The sequence below is a fragment of the Vipera ursinii genome (assembly GCF_947247035.1).
Source record: "Vipera ursinii genome assembly, chromosome: 9".
Taxonomy (NCBI): domain Eukaryota; kingdom Metazoa; phylum Chordata; class Lepidosauria; order Squamata; family Viperidae; genus Vipera; species Vipera ursinii.
Window position 1 is genome coordinate 21,392,774 of NC_139523.1, and position 18,962 is coordinate 21,411,735.

At 44.1% G+C, this 18,962-nt stretch overlaps 1 protein-coding gene across 1 annotated transcript; it reads right to left on the reverse strand.

The window, feature by feature from the left end:
* Positions 1-2,629: 2,629 nt before the first annotated feature.
* CNFN (cornifelin) lies at positions 2,630-14,594 on the reverse strand. Its single transcript, XM_083370166.1, has 4 exons — positions 14,461-14,594; positions 5,936-6,066; positions 3,639-3,775; positions 2,630-3,417 (listed from the first exon to the last, which is right to left on the reverse strand). Exons 2-4 carry the CDS (start codon positions 6,057-6,059, stop codon positions 3,331-3,333), a joined length of 348 nt encoding a protein of 115 aa, XP_083226292.1. The 5' UTR covers positions 6,060-6,066; positions 14,461-14,594; the 3' UTR covers positions 2,630-3,330.
* Between the last annotated feature and the right edge of the window lie 4,368 nt (positions 14,595-18,962).

The following is an 18,962-nucleotide window of genomic DNA, read 5'->3' on the forward strand; positions in this document are numbered from 1 at the left end:
AGTCTTTGTGCTCAGTTCAGTCATTTGCATAAATTAGCGGCACGTAGCCAGTTTTTTTGTTGTTGTTGTTCTATACGCGATCGTTTTTCCTTGCATGTAAAAAAAAAGTTTACTTATCGTGTATAAATGCATAACAGAAAATAACAGGAACCTGCTGTGCCCCCTCTTAGCTTTGGAAACTGTACTGGCTGAAGATGATGGGTAGTGTAGTCTCGGACACCCGCAAATAGTACTGACCGAGATTTGTCATTGCTACAGCAACGGTTAGCAACGATATCCCAGTTTGCTTGCTTTGTCGAGCCACGTATTTTGGTTCCTGGGATTCCGCTTCCTGTTCTGCGTCCCGGTTAAATAGTTACTAGCTTTCAATTTTAAATTCAGAATAAACACATCAATCAGGCTGAAAGGGCGGTTCCATTATAATCCTTATTTTTATAAGGTTAGATTTCTGCGTGGCTAAGTAAGTAAGCGGCTTGGTTTTGCTTTACGTTATACAAATTCAGCCAATTGTGATACGGTAAGGAATAATTTGTTGTCATTTGCCAAGTCAACAAATAAAACCCCCTTTTTAAAAATTTCTACCGCTGAAAACCAGAACAAAAACTGGTTAGGCTTTGTGAATCATAACTTCAGGAGGGACATTGTAGAAGAAAAAACTATAAACTATATTAGTTTATAGCAGTGTTTCTAAGTTTCCAGCTTGAATACGTACAGATCAACTCCCAGAATTTCCCCACCAGCCATACTGGGGAATTCTGGGAATTGAAGTCCATACATCTTAAAGTTGCTGAAATTCAGAAGCACCGCTCTATACTAGAGCAACAAAAAAATTGGAAGAAGTTTGATAGCTTCTTTTTTAACAAATTTTATTAAAAGGCAGGGCTATATCCTGAACTGTATCGCTCTTCATCAGATGCCAAACGACATAGAGGCAACCTCGGCTCTTTTATGACTCATGGACTTCAACTCCCAGGAATTCTGGGAGTTGAAGTCCATGAGTCATAAAAGAGCCGAGGTTGCCTACCCCTGACATAGACTGATGTAGGGGTTTCGGCTGGGGTGAAAATGGGCCTCAGGAGAAACGGATGACTGGCAAAGACTGGAAACAGAAGCAGTAGCAAATCTTATGCTTCTGCCTCAAGGGTGCCCAACCTTGGTGACTTTAAGACTTGTGGACTTCAACTCCCAGAATTCTCCAGCATATAGCTGGCTGGGGAATTCTGGGAGTTGAAGTCCACAGGTCTTAAAGTTGCCATGATTGGACATTTGGTTTGTACAGTATAGTTTTCTTCAAATTTCATGCCCATATAGACCCAAGGATGGGTGGATAGCACAGTAATTACACTCTGGGAAAAGGCAATAATCAAAGGTACTCACACCCTGCTTAAAACCCGAGTCTTAACACAAGAATACCCCAACAATCAATGCTCGTAATGGAGTTTATGAGGCACGACTGCAATACAATGCAGAGTTACTTAGTAAACTCCGCTGAACTCAGCGATGTTTACTTCTAAATGCATACTTTCCTATTATAAAGGCTTAGACAACGGATTTTCAGCCAGCAGAAATGTAGTTGCTACCTTTTTTAGATATGCAAACGTATAGATATAGCCATATCCATCCATCCATACAGATAGCTATGCAAATTCTGTTTAGGTCGTCCTTGACTTGAGATGCGCGCCAACTGTGCCAGTTACCCGCTCATTGTGCCACCTGTGGATTGGCTGGATTTCAAATGGACATTATGACTTTGGTGGGGGGAGGAATATTGCTTGCTTAACTATACCGTTTGTGCGGGATTTTCCCCAGATCTCGCCTTGCCTTCCTTACTGTCACCGACCCCTAATAAAAGCTTCCTTTTGAGATAACGCCTGTTTCAAGAGTTCTGCTTTCTTGGATGGTTAGCTGAGGGAAAGCTGCAACAGTCATCTGAAAATGGTCATAAGTCACCTCAGTGCCTTGTAACTTTGAAAGGTCACTAATTGAAATGTTGCAAGTCAAGGATTACTTGGACTTGCAATTGCAGAATAGAACACCTGTCTGTCCCACCAGAGCAGGGGTTAGGCCTATTCCATATCCCTTCCCTGAAATATTGCCATTTGGTGGGACATCTCCATTGAATGCTTTCTCCATTGTAACCCCCAAACTATGGAACTCCCTCCCCCTTGACATTCGACAGCCCTCCCCACCCCACACACCCCTTTTATCATTCCCAAGACACTCCACGCCTGTTCTTCTCCCAAGCTTGGGAATAAAATGAGGTCAGAATGGGATAAGAATGTGGTAGAGGAATGTGGCTGTGGCACCAGTTTGCATTTTAATTTTGATCGCTGTTGGTTTTTTATTTATTTTTTAAATGTTTTATATGGTTTTGCAAGTCAAAAGCTGTCAAGAATGGTTTTAAGATGGGCAGCTACATGAATATTTTAAATGAATAAACTCAGTTGTGAGAGAATAATGTGTGAAAGCACAGAGCTATTGTGTTGAAATGTTCACTTGCCGCCAGAAAAATCAGCTCATTTCAGCACATTCAGTGAGGTTTCACAAACACGTTACCAAGTAGTCTGAAGGAACATAATGGTTCCCATTTCCAAAAGTATTATTTTAAAAAATGAGCACAATCTTAGATCCAGGTTTATTTATTAGGGCATAGATTTCAGGGTGGAAATGACAGAGGGACTAAACATAAAAAAATCCCTGTTATTGAATCTTCTTGCAAGAGGACAGCTCTCTTGTTAGCATCAAGAGGCTGCTGCATTCATTATCTAGTAGTTCACCGTAGGATCTCCAAACTTGGCAACTTTAAGATTTGTGGACCTCAACTCCCAGAATTCCCTAGCCAGCACAGAAGAATTCTGGGAGTTGAAGTCCACAAGGACTTCAGCTTAAAGTTGTCAAGTTTGAAGACCCTCTGGTTTAGGACTATCAGATCCAGTCTGCAAGATTCTGGATGGTGATCAGCTGACCAAAGAGAGAAAGAAAGCAACTAGAAGATAAGTATAACTTTGTATTTACTCATAATTATATCTAATTCCTTATGGGCTGTATTTTTTTCTTCTTCTTCAGTTTTATATCCGTAAATAATGTGTGTGTGTGTGTGTGTGTGTGTGTGTGTTTGGTGAATATTCTTTTCTCTAGAATTTTGCATTTGCAAACTTTAGTAAACCAAGAGGCAGGAAAAATTATTTCCGTTGTGTAATCTTGGGTCCTCTTTCTTTCTCACTTCAGATCTGTTCGCTCTAGCTTTGTCCCCGCCCCCACCCCAGACTCATCTCTTCAACTCTTCCTTCGCTTTCTCCGGAGTGAAGCCCGGCCACTTCTTCTGTCTTCTCAATTCCTGTTCAGCTCTCTAGCCATCTGACAGAGACCACACAGCGGGCAGCAGGACATGACCACCCAATCTTCACAGATAGACCCCTGAGTGGAAAACAAAGCCCTGGGTTAAAATGGGAGGTCAGTGATATGGCTCGAATTCATGATGAGACTCAAGATGGAGAAGAAGGAAGGAGGGGGACATTGACTTCCTCTTTTGTCTCTTTCAGGGAAGAAAAGAGACACTGTCACAACCGGGTCACGGCCACCCTCTTTCCCCCAACTCAATTTGCGTTTTTAAAAATTTTTGACGCTCCGCCTTTTACCTGAATACCGTATTTCCCACGCACTCCTGTACGGAGAGCGATCATAGACCCTGGCAAAAATGGGAGACAGAAGGATTCCCCAGCTTGTTCCGAGACCCGACAGGCAAGGATGCAGGGTACAAAAGCGGCACAAAGACCTGGAGGAAAGGAAAGGAAAGGGTGAACTTCTCTCAAACTCCTTGTAAAAAAGGTAAAGGTTCCCCCGCACATGCGTGCTAGTCGTTTCCGACTCTAGGGGCTCATCTCCATTTCAAAGCCGAAGAGCCAGCACTTGTCTGAGGACGTCTCCGTGGTCATGTGGCCGGCATGACTAGACGCCAAAGGCGCACGGAACGCTGTTACCTTCCCACTGTAGTGGTCCCTATTACACCTTTGCTCCGCGAGCTGCATTGGTTACCAGTTGTCTTCCGGGTGAGGTTCAAGGTTTTGGTTATGATCTTTAAGTCCTTACATGGCATGGGTCCGGGATACCTCGAGGACCACCTGCTGCCGGCATCAACTCCCCTCCGCCCTGTGCGTTCCCACAGAGAGGGTCTCCTCAGGGTGCCTCCGGTCAGGGAATGTCGACTGGCGGCCCCCAGGGGGAGGGCCTTCTCTGTGGGTGCTCCGGCACTATGGAACCAACTGCCGGTTGAGCTCCGGATGGCATCGGACCTTCGCTCCTTCCGCCGCGGGCTGAAGACCCATTTCTTTGAACTAGCTGGTCTGGCCTGATGGCGAGGGTTTTTTAACGGTTTTTTTTTACTATTTTACTGTCATTGTATTTTAATTGGGCATTGGTTTAATTTCTTTTTAATTTTTGTACTGTTATTTATTTATATATGCCCTGTTAACCGCCCTGAGTCCTTCGGGAGAAGGGCGGTATAGAAATTGAATAAACCTAAACCTAAACCTATTTTTCTACTTGCATTTTTATGTGCTTTCAAACTGCTAGGTTGGCAGAAGCTGGGACGAGTAACGGGCGCTCACTCTGTTACGCGGCACTCGGGATTCGACCCGCCAAACTGCCGATCTTCTGATCGACAACCTCAGTGTCCTAACCCACTGAGCCACCATGTCCCTCAAACTCCTTGAGAGACCCATAAAAATGGCAGATGACTTTTATCCAAGGGGATCAGAGTCTAGTATTCAGGCTATATAGTCCAGGGGTATCCAAGCTTGGCAACTTTAAGACTTGTGGACTTCAACTCCCAGAATTCCCCAGCCAGCCACTAAACAACCACTAGTTCAGTGACTGTTTAAGTTACAATGGCACTGAAACAAGTGACCATTTTTCACACTTATGACCATCGCAGCATCCCCATGGTCATGTGATCCAAATTCAGACGCTTGGCAATTAGTTCATATTTATGACGGTCGCAGTGTCCCAGGGTCATGTGTGATCCGCTTTTGTGAACCTTCTAGCAAGCAAAGTTAATGGGGAAGCCAGCCTGCGTTGTTAACTTAACTGTAATGATTCACTTAACGGTGGCAAGAAAGGTTGTAAAATGGGGCAAAGCTCACTTAACAACTGTCTCGCTTAGCAACAGAAATGTTGGGCTCAATTGTGGTCGAAGGTCAAGGACCATCTTCATTTATAATTTGGGGGCAGGGGTAGGCAACCTTGGCTCTTTTATGACTCGTGGACTTCAACTCCCAGAATTCCTGAGCCAGCCATGCTGAGGGGAAAGGGAGAGGTTTCCATGCTGAACCATGCTGGCTCAGGAATTCTGGGAGTTGAAGTCCACGAGTCATAAAAGAGCCAAGGTTGCCTACCCCTGGCCTAGGCCTAGGCCGCTCTATGACTCGTGGACTTCAACTCCCAGAATTCCTGAGCCAGCTATGCTGAGGGGAAAGGGAGAGGTTTCCAAGCTGAGCCAGGCTGGCTCAGGAATTCTGGGAGTTGAAGTCCACGAGTCATAAAAGGGCCAAGGTTGCCTACCCCTGCCCTAGGCCTTGGCTGCTTTATGACTCGTGGACTTCAACTCCCAGAATTCCTGAGCCAGCCATGCTGAGGGGAAAGGGAGAGGTTTCCAAGCTGAGCCAGGCTGGCTCAGGAATTCTGGGAGTTGAAGTCCACGAGTCATAAAAGAGCCAAGGTTGCCTACCCCTGGGCGAGGGCATCTGCAGTAGGTTCAAAAAAAAAAAGGCAAAATGCAATTCACAGAAAAGAAGCAGAGTTTTAATGGTGCATTTGTGGCTACCATCTTGACATGCTTGACCCCTTTTCATGGAGAACCCAGATCCTTGCTTTTCCCACCTAAAGCCCGGCAACAAGAGATCCCCACCTTTCTCCCCAAAATGCTTCCATTACTCACAGATGCCCATGTCAGAACAGCAGTCACACAGCTCCGAGTTCCAGTTGCCTTGATTATTGAAAGTGTAGCTGGTGCCTGCAGGTTGTGGCTGAGCATCAATGATCACCTCTGATTGATAGGCCATGTTAACCCTAGGGAGGAGGAGGAGGAGGAGGAGGAGGAGGAGGAGGAGGAGGAGGAGAGGAAAACCAATTATTTTGATTACCCCCATCAGCTCCAAGAAGTCTTTGGGTCTTGAGAGACTAAGCAACAACCTACTCAACTGGCATCCTTTCTTCCCCATCCCTGCAACACTAAAATTGTGTCCTACCAATATGTCACCCTTGCAAAGCAGTCCAGATACAAAGCACACCCATAAGGATTAGCTCCAACGTATGGGTGAAGGCTCCTTCTGAGACATTTCACAGGCTCCCAACTCCTTCTGCAGGCTAAGTTGCCTCTTCAGCAATTCCAGTTGTCATTCCCACATACTTTTGCATAATGCTGGTAAATAATGACATCTACTGTTTTACCATCAAAGAGCTCGTGTAAAGATTTCTTCACGCACAGGCAAACTGGGAGGTCCCCTTCTCCCACCCCTCTCCTCTTAGCCATTTATGTCCCATCCACTGTAGGTGGATCAGGAATCAGCTACCTAGTGCCACCTTTGAGCTTTGAATTCGATCGCAATAGATGCTTTGGCCCACGTGGACAGCTAGTGCCTTTTCTTCAACTCCTCCAAGCATTTGCGTCTTCACCCAGGAAAAAAAAATATACGCAGGACAAGACGTTGCTGCTTTAAAGAGATGCTGATAGGTGCTGCTTCTAAAGCACCTAGTTGCAGCTGAACTGGAGGTTGCACAGCCACGTTGCAGAGTTCTTGTGTTCTCTTCTGGCCTGCTTGCCCAATTCTTCCTGTTGGATGGGATGGGAGTGCCCTTGTTGCTCACTATAAAAACCACGGGAGTGAGCAATCACAATCAAGAGTAGCGGAAGCTTGGACCCAACTTCCAGCGGAGGCAGTGGGCCAATCATCAGTAACTGAGTTTAAGCATGGTTGGAATAATAAACAAACGAATAAACAATAATTAAAAATAATCAATTAAAAACAAAAAAAACAAACTCAAAGGGCAGACTTGATGGATCACTAGGCCAGTTTTCTGTGTTTCTATTTTGTGTGTGTGTGTGTTTTTTCACGTAAGAAAAACCATTTGCAGGCCTTAGTTTGATTTTCCTTAATGGTTTAAGAGTACATCCATTGGGTGCAGTCCAGTTAGCGGAGAAGATGGCCACGAAGGTGTGATTTAAAACTCCACCTATTTTTAGGTTTGTCACAATTCATACCTTCTGCCTTTTCTGCCATTTAAGGCTCTTCTCCTTTTCAGAGATTAGGATTACTTTCACTACACACGCACACACACACACACGCACACACACACACCTCCTTTCTCAGCTGATGGGAATGGGCAGGCTACACCCTTTGTATGGCCACAAGGGAGATGCATGCGCCAATCCAGATGTGCCTGAGCCTCCCCTGGCATTGCTATTCAGGCCATGGTGTGGCCTTTGGTCCATTCCCAAGGGCTGTTTTTTTTAAAAAAAAATTCTTCTCCTCGAGGGACGTGGGAAGTTTCTCAGAAAGCAATCCCATTTGTCCCCAGTCCATCCCCATGAATATTTTGCACAAGGCAGTGCCCCACCTTTCTCCGAACAGGACAAGACCTCAATTGTAAAAATGTACACTCATCAAGGAAAGGCTCTGAGCGAGAAATATTCTCATCCCAGCCAAGAGAAGCTGAACAGGAAAAAAAAATCACATTCTCAGAGCTATGACTGTGAAAAGGAAGCGCCTATTTGTTTTAACTGTGTATTTTGCGGTAGCACCGCTGTCAAACTGGAGGTGTTTGGACAGCAATCAATTAAGATTTGTTTGTAATAAAAAACCAAGTGACACAGATGTGCTTGGCGTATTTATTTCCCACCCCCTCGCACAATGTGAGACAGGCGGACCAGCTGCTGGGTACATTCATGTAAGGGTAGACCTTTCTCTACCATTTCTGGCTTTTTGTGAGATGTTTTCAAATCATGCATGCCAAAACAATTAGACAGGTTTTGCCCCCCTCATGCCATCACTCTGCTGAACACCTAATGCCCACAGTACTGTCTTGTTTTCTAAGTATCCCCAATAATATACTATTATCCTTATCTTTTCCACTACCTTCTCTTATTGGTATTATTATTATTATTATTGCTCTTGTTGTTATCTCTGTTTTGCACGTACACTGAGAGCTTATGCACTGGAGACAGATTCCTTGTATGTCTAATCATAGTTGGCCAATAAAGCTCTTCTCTTCTCTTCTCTTCTCTTCTCTTCTCTTCTCTTCTCTTCTCTTCTCTTCTCTTCTCTTCTCTTCTCTTCTCTTCTCTCCTCTCCTCTCCTCTCCTCTCCTCTCCTCTCCTCTCCTCTCTTCTCTTCTCCTCTCCCCTCCCCTCCTCTCCCCTCCCCTCCCCTCCTCTCTTTTTTCCTCTTCTCCTATCCCCTCCCACATCCCCTCCACCCTACTCTACTCTACTCTACTCTGATTATATTTTACAAACAGTATTCTAACTGGGTTTAAGCACTACACCAGTCCCAACTTCTGTTTAAAAGAAAAACCTCCTGTTTTATTTATTTTGGCAGATATGGTACTGAAATAAAACTTAACTTGGTTTAACATGATGGCTTATCCAATGCATCCAAGGACAACACTTAGGCTTACACAACAGCATAACCCCTAAACTAAACAAGGCCATTTTAGCTCAGCCTGGTGGGTTTTAAGAGCTTAGCTAAATTCCTTTGCTCACCAGGTAAACCATGTTATATAGCTGACATCACCCAGTTTGGGTAGGAAACATCTGCAAGCTAACAACTCAACTCAGAGACCAGCACCAAGAGCATCTCAGCATCCTGGGATGGTGGTTTGTGAGCCCAAGACTTGCCTCTACATCCACACCTAACACCTTTCTGCAAACCTAGTTGGCCAGATCTGTGGCGGTCACTCCTCCAATGAAATGTCAAATGCTTATGGCGTGGGACCTAATCAGGTGTCCTGTGGTTATCTGAACCAAAAGGGATGGAGAACAGGAGAAAATGGAAGGGTGGCGCTACACCCTCCAGGGAGGGCCACCATTTCTTTGTTATCAAGAGTTTTGCTTATGCAGTGCTGATAAGTTTCATAGTTTCGGCAAATAACTTCTCCTTCCGTTGACCTCTCCCCAGGATAAAAGCCAGCGTGGCACAACAGGGAAGGTGCTGGACTGGAAGGACCAGATTCTACCCTATCCACAATCCACAGGAATGAGCAACACCACGATAACAAAATGTAGTATCCAGATAATCTTTTGTTTCTCAGTCGAGATAGTCCTCGACTTATGACCACAGTGGGGGGCCTCCCCGGAATTTCCATTGCTAAGCAAGGTAACAGAATAACAGAGTTGAAAGGGTCCTTGGAGGTCGTCTAGTCGAACTAGGTGGTTGTTAAAGCGAGTCACAACTGATTTTATGATCTTATTTGCCACAGATCAGCGGATCGCTACGGCTGCAGATTCAGCTTTTTCCATTGCCTTTGCTTGTCGGAGGTTCGCAAATGATGATCACGTGATCCTGGGACAGCGCAATTGTCGAAAATACATGGTTGCCAAGCACCCAAATTCGATCACACGACTGTGAGGATGCTGGTTGTAAGTGCAAGGACCAGTCACAAGTCATTTTTCTCGCTATTGTAACATCTGTCGCGTGATGAATGGTTATACGTCGAGGACTCTCTGTATGTGCAGGCAGTCCTTGACGTACGACCACAACTGAGCCCAAAGCTTGTGCTGCTAAGTGAGACACTTGTTAAGTGAATTCTGCCCTATTTTACAGCCTTTCTTGACACAGAAGCTAAGTGAATCGCTGCAGTTGTTAAGTTAGTCACAAGGTTGTTAAGAGAACCCGGCTTCCCCACTGACTTTGCTTCTCTGCAGGTCACGAAAGGGGATCTCGTAATTTTGGGACGCTGCCACAGTCATAAATACAAGTCAGTTGCCAGGCCTCTGAATTCTGATCACGTGACCACGAGGATGCTTGCAACAATCGTAAGTGTGAAAAAACAGCCACAACTCCCTTTTTTCACTGCCGTTGTAACTTTGAACGGTCGCTAAATGGACTCTGGTAAGGTGAGGGCTACCCGCACTTAGCCTGCTGACGGTCTGAACTTTGCCATCCCAGAATTTTTCAAAAGGGGGCCAACGTTGGAATTAGGCCCTGCTGCCAGGATTTCACGGATACTTTTTTCTCTCCATGATCCCCTATTGATCTCTACAGCTGAAAACTCGGCGAAAACAAAAAACCTGCGATTGTTTTTTTTCTCTCTCTCTCTCTCTTCTTTTTTTTTTTTGGTTGCTTTTTAATTGCTCACTGGTAACCTTGTTTTGGGAGAAGTGAATTCATGAAGATATATCTGTTGTTGTAAGAGAAAACCCCAGGCTACAATAACCAAGCTAGCCTCCCAAGTTTCCGCGAGACTTTTATGAAGAGAAAGCCCTGTTGGAATCAATGGGAATTAAACATTTAACTGGGCTTTGAGTTGCCTGCAATTGATGAGCTTAACATCCAATCCTAAAAACGTTCCGTGGATAGAAAATCCCATTGATTTCAAGGCAAGCTCGCTTCTAACTTGCCCAGCGCCCTTCAGCGCTGTCGAGGGGTTGTTTTTTTTTCGTTGCTGGTTTGTTTGTTTTTGCATTTGTAGTGCGGCTTCTTGGCAGCGCCAACTGACGTGAAGGCAGCCCCTGGAAATTTGCCTTCGGCTTCCAGTTCCGCTTTTTTGTTTTTAAGAAAACCTGTTCTGCAGACTTCTAGAACGCCTCACGTGGTCTTTTTCCCATTCTCTCTTGGCTGCCGTATTCGGTAGGTTTTCCTACAGTCCTTTTTCTCCCACAGATAAAACTCAGCCAATTTGAATAGCAAAGGTGTGCCATGTTCAGCGGCGAGATACCGTGACCTGGATGACTGAAATCCTCCACAGACATTTAGCTATGTATTTTGGGATGAACACCTTTTGAATAGTGTGGAAGTATGAATGGATTTTCAGGGGAAAAAAATGTTGCAGACTACAGGATTCAAGTGACCCCTTAGAGCAGGGGTGTCAAACTCAATTTCATTGAGGGCCGCATCAGCATGGCGGTTGCCCTCAGTGGGCCGGGTGGGCGTGGCCTGGGTGGGCATGGCCTACTGGGTGGGCGTGGCTAGAGTGCGTATGGCCTACTGGGTGGGCGTGGCCAGCTCTACATCGTTGGCATCAAGGGTGCCTATGGGGGCCTGGGCAGGAGTGGGAGAGATCTGAGGGTCTCTGGCAGAAGGAAGGTCTCTGGGCCAGGGCCAAGGCAGTGGGGGCCGTTCCCTCACTGTTTCCAGGATGGCTTCGCGGGCCGCATGAAACCACTTCGCGGGCCGGATCCGGCCCCCGGGCCTTGTGTTTGACATGTCTGCCTTAGAGGGCAGAAATAAACCTCTAAGTGGCCTCAAGGACTCTCCGGAAGAGGACTAATGACCAGATGACTGCAAGGAACATAAATCCTGTCACTGCGTTTTTTTTAAAGTGTTTGTCAGCTCCGCACGTCTCGCTTTGTTTCTCTGCCAGCTGCATAGTAATCTTATCAATGTAACCAAGGTGACTGTCACATGTCCAGCCATGTTATGGTTTCATGCCTAGAACTGCTATTAACTGCGCATGTCTACAAAAGTTTTTCTCGCTTTACTTTTTCCCCTCTTCTCTTTGTATTCTGTCCGATGAGAGGATGTAGTCAGTTAGGAGTTTTCTTTTGCTTTCCAATTAAAGTTTTATATACAGTAGAATATGCCTCAGTTTTGTTTATTTTTATCTGATGTTTACCATGCGTCGAATGAACCACGGTTCATCGCCCTCTGATAGGGAAGTATTAATTTATTTCCCTGACAAATCCTTCCATTCTCCACCCTTTCAGTTGGAACTGAAGAAGCTTCTTGGATGAGAAGCAAAACTTCTTCAAGCAAAACAAGAAAGTCCAGTTGCCTTTTGAAAGCGCTTTTGGGACATCTGCTGGATGGTTTCTGGACCCGTTTTTCTACTTACAATACAGGTTGTCCTTGACTAACCACCTTTCATTTAGCAACCATTCAAAGTTACCACGGCACTGAACAAAAGCGATTTATAATGCATCCTCGCCCTCACGACAGCATCCCCACGGTCATGTGATCAAAATTCAGGCACTTGGCCACCACGCAAGCCTTTACAACGATTGCAGCATGCTGGGATCATGTGATCATCATTTGGGGGCCTTCCCAGCTAGTTGCTGACAAGCAAAGTCAATGGTGGAAACTGGATTTGCTTAATAACCATGTGATTCAATTAAGCACTGCAGTGATTGGCTTAAAACCGTGGCAAAAAAAGGTTGTAAAATCAGCCATAGCTCGCTTTAACTGCCTTGCTTAGCAATGGAAAGTCTGGCCCAATTGTGGTGATAGGCTGAGGACTAACAACTTGACAAAAAAAAGTCAATGATATTTTTCCCCTTTTCTTGACGGTGCAGTTCACTTTGTTTTTAAGATTATCATGAATATTAGAACAAGGCCAGGGCACCATCTCTCCCCCCTCCCCATATCCCATTCGTTAATACAGCGGAATTTGAACCCAAGTTCCAAACTGCCACTCCATTAAATTGGGCTGCTTCACTATCTAGGTTTATTTCTCTTCCAAGATATCCGGAGCAAAAATTTATTCTTGTTCCACAAGCTTCTTTCTAGCTCCATCTGGTATCATAATGGCTTTACAAGGACCGTGAGTCATTCTGTGTTAATAGCCAGCACTAAATACTAAATACAAAATACTAAATACTAAATACTAAATACTAAATACTAAATACTAAATACTAAATACTAAATACTAAATACTAAATACTAAATACTAAATACTAAATACTAAATACTAAATACTAAATACTAAATACTAAATACTAAATACTAAATACTAAATACTAAATACTAAATACTGCTAAGCTTGTAAGCCGCCCTGAGTCTTCGGAGAAGGGCGGGATATAAATGGAATTAAAATAAAATAATAAAATAAATAGATCCTCGCCCTTCTGTGGAGTTCTCTCCCACCCCAACTATCAGCTAATCTAATCTGACATAGCCCACTTTACAGCCTCGTCCAAAGCAGATCAAGTCAAGGTATCCCACTGAACAATCATGCAGTTTGTTTAGCTTCATGTCGCATGACCAGCGATTGTCGTTTGAATGCCACCTTTTACGGCTAGGGCGCACGTCCTGAGGGATGGATATAGCCTTCTCACCACTTTTTATAGCCCTCGGCCTGGAAATATAATCTCTTCAAACCAAGGCTAAAATTTTAGACTGACATGGAAGCTTTCATCAAAACAGTTGCAGTTTATAGTCAGTGCAAAAGGCCTGAGGTCACAGAATATTCTAAACTTAAGATTAACAAGGTATAAGTAAAAAGAGCCTTGGTGGAGCAGTGGGCTAATGCCTCCTTAAGTGACACCAGCTGCCTGCAATTAGTGCAGGTTCGCATCCCACCAGGCTCAAGGTTGACTCAGCCTTCCATCCTTCCGAGGTAGGTAAAATGAGGACCCAGATTGTTGGGGGCAATTAAGCTGACTTTGTAATAATGCCGCTTGGGGTGTGTGTGTGAAAGCCCTAATAAGCAGGCATATACATAGAATGAAGGCTACTGCTAAGCTTGTAAGCCGCCCTGAGTCTTCGGAGAAGGGCAGGATATAAATGGAATTAAAATAAAAAAAATAAAAAAAATAATTGTTCTGTTTCCATGTCATGGTAAGACCCAAATCAGTCGTCCATATCATGACTTAAGGTGGCTCTGCTCGAGTCCATTTGAACCCAGTTTTCCCCCAGAGAGAAGACCGAAGTGAAGGTTTGATTAACACCAGTCCAACAATCAAGTACACAATACCGTAATGAAGGAATTGCCAAACAAGCGAACAATAAATAGCCCAAACAAATAACCTAAATAAAATATAAACTAAATTATAAACCGAGAGAGCAAACCCCACTCCTTAGTGGTGCTGATGTTGTTCCCTAGTTGGGTAATGAAATGTCTGCAAGGCAACAACCAAGCTCAGAGAGCACCAAGGACGCCTCAGTATGCTTTAAAGCCATCAACCCTTACTCTATCACCAATTCCTATCCTATCATTCTTCTCTTCACACTTGATCCACCCCTTCCTTCTTCTTCTTTCTCCTATTAACCTACTCCCCTCCCAAAAAAAAAACCCACCCTCACGTGTTGTTTCTAGTTTCTTTTAACATAATAAACTACAAATCATCCAGCCCAATTTAACCTAAAGTAATTTATGAGCTGGAAATAAAACACACAATTCTAGAAGGTAACACAGAGACGCCTCAAAGTTCTCCCACTCCTATTTGCTCTCCTGCCTGATCCAAAAACTTGGCACATCCACAGAGGATTTGCACACATTTCCACACGGGCTTACTGTACATTCTCTTACCTGTGTTTTTATTTTATTTTTTGTAAACCCCCACCGAAACCTCAGATTTTTCCGTTGACCAGCTGTCAAGAAACTAGTCAAGCAACTTGGTTCCGTCAAAGGCCAGCTGTTATATAAACTTTGTTGCTAGGGCGGAGAATGTCGGAGGGGCTGTGCTCAAAATGAATTGATAGGGAAAACATGAGTAAATCAGGTGGGGCAACTATGAGGTGGTGAAGGGAAGCTGGAGGCTGTTACCTTGCCAAAGAAATGGAGTTAATGGATATGATTTACAAAAAACAATGTTGATTTTTTTCCAAACAAGGCAATACAAGTAATAAGATTAGACTAGACTAGACTAGACTAGACTAGACTAGACTAGACTAGAATAGACTAGACTAGAATAGAATAGAATAGAATAGAATAGAATAGAATAGAATAGAATAGAATAGAATAGAATAGAATAGAATAGAATAGAATGTAGAGTAGATTAGAGTAGAATAGAATGTAGACTAGACTAGACTAGACTATACTAGACTAGACTAGACTAGATTAGATTAGACCAGGCTAGGAATAGGAATAGGAATAGGAATAGGAATAGAACAGAGTGTAGAGTAGAATAGAATAGAATAGAATAGAATAGAATAGAATAGAATAGAATAGAATAGAATAGAATAGAATAGAATAGAATAGAATAGAATAGAATAGAATAGAATAGAATAGAATAGAATAGAATAGAATAGAATAGAATAGAATAGAATTGGAAGGGACCTTAGAGGTCTTCTAGTCCAACCCCCTGCTCAGGCAGGAAACCCTGCACCATTTCAGACAATTGATTGTCCAGTCATACAAATGTCCAGCGTTGGAGCATTCACAACTTCTGGAGACAAGTTGAAGTAGTCCTCAACAATTTGCTTAGTTAGTGATTGTTCAAAGTTACACTGGCACTGAAAAAAGTGACTTATGACTCTCCGTTGAGTCTGGATCGGTCCTGTTTAGTTGCGGTACCAAACCAGACAGTTATCGAAGTAGAGATGACAAACAGGAAGGGGTGGATCTGCTACTAGGAGAAGATGATTGGAATAATAAGTGAGATTTTTTTAAAAAAAAATATGTGTTTTTTTTTCCTGGCAAATGTATAAATGTTGGATGTTGGGATCACTTATTGCACTGATTCTCCTCCAGGGATATTAAGAAGAGCAGAAAGAGAAGGCTTGATTTCACATCAAAAAGGAGCCCAAAAGGAAAGTCAGAATGTAATACAGGTAGTCCTCGACTTAACAACCACAATTGGGGCCAGAATTTCCATTGTTGAGTACAGTCAGTGGTGGGATTCAGCCGGTTCACACCGGTTCAGCAGAACCGGTAGCTAAATTTTGTTGAGTTCGAAGAACTGGTTGAATGCACACCATTTCCGGAAGTCCGTTCTAGGCCTGGGAGGCCTGGAGGAGGCCTCCTAGACCTAGAACGGCCAGCCAGAAATGCGTGGATACCACTTCCGGAAGTCCGTTCTAGGCCTCAGATGCCTAGGCTTGCATCCACACAGAGAACCAGTTGTTCAGGCATTTGAATCCCACCACTAAGTACAGTCGTTAAGTGAGTCACACTCAATTTTGCCACTGTTAAGTGAATCCCTGCTGTTCTTAAGCGAATCATGTGGGCGTTAAGCAAATCCACCATTGATTTGGCTTGTTGGACGCTGGCTAGAAAGATCACAAAAGGTGACCCCAGGACAGTGCAGCAATAAATAAACGCCGGTTGCCGAGCAACACAAATGTTGATCCTGTGAACGTGGCGATTCTGCAACGGTCCTAGGTGCGATGACTTGTCCTGCGCAATTTTTTCCAGTGCCGTTGTAAGTTCGAACAGACACTAAAGAAATGGCTGAAAGTCGAGGACTAGCTGCACATAGAAGGAGTGAATAATTCAGATCCAAGGGATAGAGACTACAAAGTTACGATAATGAAAAAGTGACCTTTCACACTTAACGACCGTTGCAGCATCCCCAGGGTCACATAATCAAAATTCGGACGCTTGGCAGCTGACTCGTATTTATGACGGTTGCAGTGTCCCGGGGGTGTGTGTGTGTCACGTGATCCCCTTTCGCGACCTTCTGACAAGCAAAATCAGTGGGAAAGCCAGATTCATTTAACAACTGTGCTGCTAACTTAACAACTGCAGTGATTCGCTTAACAATGGTGGCAAGAAAGTTCATAAAATGCGGCAAAGCTCACAACCAATGTCTCGCTTATCAGCAGAAATGTTGGGCTCCATTGCGGTTGTACGTCGAGGACTACTCGTACATAGAATGAAGGGATAATTTGGGTCCAAGGGACAGAGAATATTATCTCTGTGATTTCCACCCTCCCCGCTTTTAAAACAAAAATAGCTTGCTCCTTCTCGGACAGAAAAAGTCTACAGGGATCGTGGTTGCTTCTCGCTGAATGACGCAAAGAATGCCTTCAACACAATCGCATAATTTTTGGCCAGCCTGGAAATACTGGTGTTGCGGTCGAACGTATTTAGGGGTTTGAGAAAGTTGTACTAAGCTCCGCATTCTGTAGCAATAGGTAAATATTTGCCGAGGCAAACCTATCTTTTCCCATTGCTAAACCTTCTGGACTTTGGATTCTCGACGTATGTGGTGGAGAGATCAGAGGCACTAGGTGTTTGCTCAGGGATGCAGAGAGTAAACATTAAAAAGTGAGGAGATCGGCGACTCGTGGAATAACTCAGCCTAATTTTCTAGATTTGCCTAACGCAGAAAGCCATAAATGGTCCCCGACTGAGCTGACATAAGGCCCTAAGCATCAACTGACCAATTCTGTTTAAGGTATGGGTCCATCTAGCCTTCAACTCACATGATCCAGCTAAGCTCATGTTCTTGCTGGTAAATGTATCTATCTATCTATCTATCTGTCTGTCTGTCTGTCTGTCTGTCTGTCTGTCTGTCTGTCTGTCTGTCTGTCTATCGTATCTATCTATCTATCTATCTATCTATCTATCTATCTATCTATCTATCTATCTATCTATCTATCTATCCCTTCTATCTATCTATCATCTATCTCATCTATCTTCTATTTATCTATCTATCCATCTATCTATATCTATCTTTTTTCTATCATCTATGTTTCTATATCTATCTATCATCTCTCTCTCTCTCTCTATCATCTATCATCTATCTGTCTGTCTATCTATCTGTCTGTCTGTCTGTCTGTCTGTCTATCTGTCTATCTATCTATCTATCTATCTATCTATCTATCTATCTATCTATCTATCTATCTATCTATCTATCTATCATCAGAATAACAGAGCTGGAAGGGACCTTGGAGGTCATCTAGTCCAACCCCCAGCTCAAGCAGAAAACCCTGTACCCTTTCAGACAAGTGGCCTGCCAATCTCTTCTTAAAAACCTCCAGTGCTGGAGCACCCACAACATTGGAAGGTGGGAGTTTTGGAGTCTATTTTTGTCACTCACAGTACGGGTAGTTCTCAACTTATGGCCACAAGAGAGCCCCAAATGTCTGTTGCTTACAATCCTAAAAAAAAAAAGATAAAAGCAATGAAAAAACCCCCTAAAAGGCATAAATAAAATACGATCATTACTATTGTTCCTGGCATTATTAGAGCAAAAAACAAAAATACGTAGCTCCCAAATACCAACCCCAGAATTTTTTTATTTTTTATTTTTTAAATTGTGGAACCAGAAGGCAGATGAGAAGGAATGTAGAATGCATGGGCCCAGAGCTTCTCTCTCTCTCTCTCTCTCTCTCTCTCTCTCTCTCTCTCTCTCTCTCTCTCTCTCTCTCTCTCTCTCTCTGTGTGTGTGTGTGTGTGTGTGTGTGTGTGCACGCGCGCATGTGCACCAGCCTGCGATGGCATTGGTGAGAACTGGCTGGCATGTCAAGCTGTCAGAGATATAGGAAAAAAGAGAGATAAATGAATTGCTGAGGCTCCAGCACGAATAAATGAACTCGCTGCTTTCCTAGGCTAAAGGGTTATGTGAGGCAGACGGAAGGGGCAGCCTTCCCTCTCCATGGGGACCCCCGGGTGGGCAGGGGGGAGGGAGGGGGTGCCCGCAAGCCCACCTGACAACGGAAGAAGAATGGGGGATGAAATGAACACAGATAGGCCTGATGGAGTGGGGGGACGGGGAGGGACGCTTAAGCCTGACGCGGACAAGGAAAAAGATGGCTTGTTGGTGTATTTGTCTTTTTGATTATTATTCTTTGTCAACAGCCCCCACCCCCCCATCTCTCTCTCTTGCTTCTCAGGTCTGGGCGCCCTGGGAATCTGAGATTTTCTCCCTAAGAGGGAGGGGAATGTCCCATGGAATAATTTAAATCATTTTAATTTGGGCTCCTTTTGTTGATGACCGAGAAGGCTTGCTGCTAATACATAGGTAGTCCTCGACTTACGATCACCACGGAGGTCAACATTTCCGTTGTTAAGTGAGACCGGTGTTCAGTGAGCCTGCTTGCCGCAGCCGTGAAGGGAATCGCTGCCGTGGGTAAGTTAGTCCC

Coding starts and splice junctions, on each gene's coding strand:
- CNFN (XM_083370166.1), bottom strand. CDS start 6,059: ATGGCCTATCAATCAGAGGTGATCATTGATGCTCAGCCACAACCTGCA. Junction 3,776..5,935: donor CTGTTCTGACATGGGCATCT/GTGAGTAATGGA, acceptor CCTTTCCTCCAG/GTCTTTGTGCCGCTTTTGTA. Junction 3,418..3,638: donor GTGGGAAATACGGTATTCAG/GTAAAAGGCGGA, acceptor TTTTCCACTCAG/GGGTCTATCTGTGAAGATTG.